This window comes from Frankliniella occidentalis, unplaced genomic scaffold, assembly GCF_000697945.3.
Source record: "Frankliniella occidentalis isolate FOCC.00 unplaced genomic scaffold, Focc_3.1 Scaffold267, whole genome shotgun sequence".
Lineage (NCBI taxonomy): Eukaryota > Metazoa > Arthropoda > Insecta > Thysanoptera > Thripidae > Frankliniella > Frankliniella occidentalis.
Genome location: NW_026267393.1, coordinates 215,251 through 220,201, shown reverse-complemented (window position 1 = coordinate 220,201; position 4,951 = coordinate 215,251). Strand labels below are relative to the sequence as shown.

General features: G+C 50.0%; 1 protein-coding gene across 1 annotated transcript; it reads right to left on the bottom strand.

Moving 5' to 3' along the window:
- Positions 1–2,774: 2,774 nt before the first annotated feature.
- On the bottom strand, positions 2,775–4,813 carry LOC113213967 (jerky protein homolog-like). Its single transcript, XM_052273370.1, has 3 exons — positions 4,766–4,813; positions 3,413–3,733; positions 2,775–3,347 (listed from the first exon to the last, which is right to left on the bottom strand). Exons 1-3 carry the CDS (start codon positions 4,811–4,813, stop codon positions 2,775–2,777), a joined length of 942 nt encoding a protein of 313 aa, XP_052129330.1.
- Between the last annotated feature and the right edge of the window lie 138 nt (positions 4,814–4,951).

The following is a 4,951-nucleotide window of genomic DNA, read 5'->3' as shown; positions in this document are numbered from 1 at the left end:
TGTTGTCACTTCTGGATAACGAAACGGTTGGTGCATATCCTGGCAACCACCCCTGAGTGGGTCTTAGGATGTAACAAAGAAATAGGGGTTGGTCCAGAAAGTAGGAAAGTAATATATTTTTAGCCCGCTCTTTTGCTTAAAAGCTATAGAAGCGGGCTTATGCCATCGCTACTGTGTCTGTCTGTCTGTCTGTCTGTCTGTCTGTCTGTCTGTCCGTCTGTCCGTTCCCCAAGAAGGACGTGAGCTAGAGGTCTAAAATTTTCAGGGTATTATTGTTGTCACTTCTGGACAACGAAACGGTTGGTGCAAATCCTGGCAACCACCCCTGAGTGGGTCTGAGGGGGTAACAAAGAAATAGGAGTTGGTCCAAGAAGTGGAAAAAAAATATTTATTTTATTGTCTTCTAAGGGGTAACTTGGGAAAGTAGAGCCCTATGGGCGAAAATTTCGTCCGTTTGGCTCTTTCTTTCACCGTTTAGGCGCTAGAGGGAGTTTTTCTGCCAAAGTGACCCCGAAACAATATATTAAGTTTAGAAAATGTTTGATGGTTTCCTAGGGGGTAACTTCTGAAAATACAGACCTGCGGGTTAAAATTTCGTCCGTTTGGCTCTATCTCTCACCGTTTAGGCGATAGAGGGAGTTTCTCTCACCAAAATGGCCAAAACAGAAATATTTTTACTTTTTCAGAAGTACACTTCTGTCTGAGAAGTATGCGGCCGGTTCAAAATTTTCTTCTAAGCAGAAGAGTGGGCTTATTTTATGGTGGCACATCATTAATAAAACGTGTACACTTTAATGCTAAAAAAACCACAAAAAAAAAAACACATTTAGTTTTTTGTTGTTTGAACACGTTCGGTGTCATTCAGAGTATGCCTGGAAGTATATTTAACTTCTAGGTCTAGTCTTATGTACATCTTCATAGGTGTGTTATTGGATTCGTAAGCTAACATCAATAACTTAAAATTTCGGCATAACTTGCATGTATTCTACAAACTGCACACACAGCCAAAGATGTTCAGCGTATGAAAAGAATACTTCGTTTGTTGAGTTTTACTTACGAAGTAGACAGAAAAGGTACCTGGCAAAAAGATGGTTCGAAGCGAGCCGTCACTCAAACGGGCCGAAGGCCCGTTTTCGGATAAAAGATGTATTACACCAAAAACATTCAGAAGGGACGGGCCGAAGGCCCGTACCAAACGCCGCCGGCAGGCCAAGCTGGGCCTGCTCCCTGCCGAACCGAGTTGCCGGTGGAGCGAAGCGGAGCTGGCAACTTGGTTTGGCGGAAGAGCGGGCCCAGCTTGTTTTTATTGCCTCCTACGGGAAACATGTGAAAGTAACCGGGATAAAGTTGGCCAGGAAAAATCCTGGCCAGAATTTTTTTCGAAAAAATTCGCCTTTTTTTAAATACAAAACATCATCAAAGAATATGCTACCACACAACCCAAAAAATTATTTCGTTGGATAAACTCCAAAAGCGAAAACCGAGCAGAAAAGTGCAGCGACGCCATCTAGCGGTTTTTCCAGAATTTCCGGCCGTACAACTTAAACGCTAGTAGTACAAATCCTGGGCTTCCAGAGTTTTTTCTACTATCCACCGGGTACCTCTCAGCAGGAGGGCTTGATTTGTACCACCAAGGTTTACGAGAAATAGCGCGATAAAACGCGGCCCTTGACTTAGAGCAGTTATTGAAGATCTCGAGACGCCGTCTCACCTGAACCCTGGTAGTACAAATCCTGGGCTTCCAGGGGGTTGTTCCACTACCCACCAGGTACCTTTGAGGTGAAGGGCTCGATTTGAACCACCAACGTTTACGAGAAATCGCGAGGCAAAGAACGGCCTTTAAATTAGAGCCGTTCTTGAAGATTTCAAAACGCCGTCTCACCTAAACCCGGGTGGTACAAATCCTGGGCTTCCAGGGGGTTGTTCTACTATCCACCGGGTACCTCTCAGCCGGAGGGCTTGATTTGTAGTCATTCCTTGATTTGGTTCCGCGTTTTGGCGACGGACCGTAATCAAGAAACCCCAGGTAGGGACCGGGTACCGCTCCTGGGCGTGGCTCGGGGCGCGGCGAGGCGGGGCTCTCCGGTGACCGGCCGAGAGAGGTCTAAGGCGGGGCGTTTGCCTGTTCCGATCAAATTGGGTACTGTTCGAAAAACGTTCTGTATGTTCATATCATGGTAACAGTCTGCTCTAAACGATGAAATTACGTCCAAACGGCATGTCGAAACTTCAATTTTTAGGTTTTTAACCGTTATTCGACAACTAATAGTGAAAACGTCTATGGCGAGCACAGTTTGAACTGCTTTGCGGTTAACGACTGTAAAATACATTGTGTATGTTTACTGAAATGCATTCGTACAGTGAGTTCTTGATCACGAACCTGAGTCCTGCTACGTGACCACGTGTTTGTCGCACACCTGCGTGTTGTTTCTGCCGGGTTTCCCGCGGAAGGGCTGCGGGGCCTGCAGTGCGCACGGCCGGGGCCCCTGTGCGTGTGACCCCGTGGCCCGGGCAGATTCAGAGCGAGGGGCGTGATTCCCGGATATCAGGAGGATTGGGATGACAACAAACAAGAAGCAGGCATACAGTGTAACTGTTTTTATTTTCGAAATAAACATTTTATAAACAATCTATTAAAGCCTTTCGCTCTGGTTTTGTGAGGGGTTGCAACCACCGCGCATATGCTCAAAAGCATTGCGGCCACCATTAAAAGGTTGTCAAAAACCAATGGTCATGATTTCTGTCAAAGAAAGACAAGTCGTTTACAATTTAACTTAAAGAAGCTGCAGACTACGGCGAGCAGCTGGTGCACTGCCGCTCCTGCTGCTGCTGTTGATGACCCTGCTGATGGCTGCCTCGAAGTCGGCAGCCCACGGCTTGTCCTGGACTTGGCTTCTGATTAGAACAAGACTAACCAAGTCTCCAGTAGGGTCGTCGAGGCCCCCGTCGTCTTCCTCGCCGTCCTCCTCGGGATCGTCTGTGACTGCTTCCGCGACGTGCGTGTCGTTGAAGCACCCCCAGAGGTCGTCGTTGCCGAGGGCGATCATGTCCTCGTGCTGGCGCAGAACATCACCCAGACTCTCGAGCTCGGCGCGCTGGGTGGGCTCGGACGGCTCGTCAGGGTGCACCTCGATGTTGTTGCTGATGGTGGGGAGCAGCTTCCTGAAGGCCCTGCTGACGTTCTGCTCCGTAACCTGCTCCCACGCCGCGTGGATCATGAGGGACGCCTCCTTGACGTTGATGGTCTTGTAGAACTGCTCGAAGTCGACGGGGAACGCTAGATAGCGCATCGCCATGCTGCGCCGGTAGAGCCTCTTGGCCTTGGCGATGACCCCCTGGTCCATGGGCTGGTGGTGTTTGGTGGCAGGAACTTGATGGTGAAGCGCCCCGAGCTGACGACGCACTCGCTCACCATGTGGGAAGAGGCGTTGTCAAGAACCTTGCCGACACGACCCTCTCGCATCTGCTTCTTGGTGACTGCCTCCTTGAAGTCGCAGGCGAACCACTTCTCGAAGAGCACCGCGTTCATCCACGCCTTCTTGGAGTGGGTGTAGACGACGGGCAGCTCGGCGATCTCCTTGAAGTGATGGAAGCACTTAGGGTGGCGACCCTTTCCGATGACAGGCAGGGGCAGCTTTTGCGTCCCCGTGGCGTTGGCGCAGACTCCGATGCTGATGCGGTCCTCCTTCAACTTGGCCCACTTGGCGGCCCTCTCGGACGCAGGGCTGGCACACTAAATTAAATTAAATATTCTACACTTTGCGGTGCACAATATATTGCACAGACTAAATATTTTGCACCAGGGCAAAATCCAATTTTGCACGAGACAATTTAGCACCCAAAGTGCAAAAGCATGCAAAATGAATTTTGCATTCTGCACGTTTTTGATTAAACACACTTTTTGCACTTTTGCGTAGAACGAAATTCCCAAATTATGCAAAATATTCAGCACAATTTAGAACCTTTGAAGACACTGTTGCCACATCAGCAAGCACGGTTGACAAGTCGTGTAGGCTCATAGATGACTGCTAGGCAGGCACAAAATCCACTGCGGCAGGTAGACCTAGAGCGCGTGGTAAAGGGGGGGGGGCGACACTAAACGCTCAAGTTACTCCCACGACGAATCTCTGTTGGGGGCTGTTTAACCAACTTGTGTGGGGTAGGTCCTTCCTAGCGATTTTTTCCCTTAAGTAGACCCCCCCAAAGTCGACCCCTGCGCACTCAGTGGTACCAGCCACAAGTTTGTGCGACGAGCAGTTTAGGCTGTAGGGCATATGGGCCGAAAAAATCCAAGATGGCGGAGGACGTTTTTTGGCAGGTCTCAGTTCTTCTCAATTTATTTGATATCTGGGTGAAAATTTTTGTTGGGGATTTCACCGGATAGGTTGCTACAGGCTCCCAGAGCATTACCAATACCGTTGTGGAGACAATCTGGAGACTGGTGTTCTCAATAGGGCGGGTTAACTCCTCTCCGGCTTGCCCGACTGCGCTGCCGTCTTCACCCTACCCGACGAGGCTGCGTCGAGTGTGTCGGGCAAGCTCTAACCCGGCCGAAACACCTTCCGAATTCTCCGATTTCTCGTCTCAAAATAAAGTAGTCGGGTTAGTCGACCCGGGTCCCTCCTGCCGGCATGACCACATTGTTGTCATGAAATGCCGGTCCCCCCTGCTGGTCTGACCACAATGTGGTCATGAAATGCCGGTCCCTACTGCCGGCCTGACCACATTGTGGCCATAAAATGCCGGTCCCTACTGCTGGTCTGACCACATTGTGGTCATGGAATGCCGGCCCCTCCTGCCAGTCTGACCACATTGTGGTCATATGAAACACCGGTCCCTACTGCCGGCCTGACCACATTGTGGTCGAGAAACGCCGGTCCCTACTGCTGGCCTGACCACATTGTGGTCATGAAATGCCGGTCCCTACTGCCGGCCTGACCACATTGTGGTC

Excerpts from the sequence above, each read along its gene's own strand:
- LOC113213967 (XM_052273370.1), bottom strand. The coding sequence starts at position 4,813 with ATGTGGTCAGACTGGCAGGAGGGGCCGGCATTCCATGACCACAATGTG. Across the intron at positions 3,734-4,765 it reads CATTCCATGACCACAATGTG|TGTGCCAGCCCTGCGTCCGA; the intron begins GTCAGACCAGCA and ends AATTTAATTTAG. Across the intron at positions 3,348-3,412 it reads ACAACGCCTCTTCCCACATG|CCCATGGACCAGGGGGTCAT; the intron begins GTGAGCGAGTGC and ends AAACACCACCAG.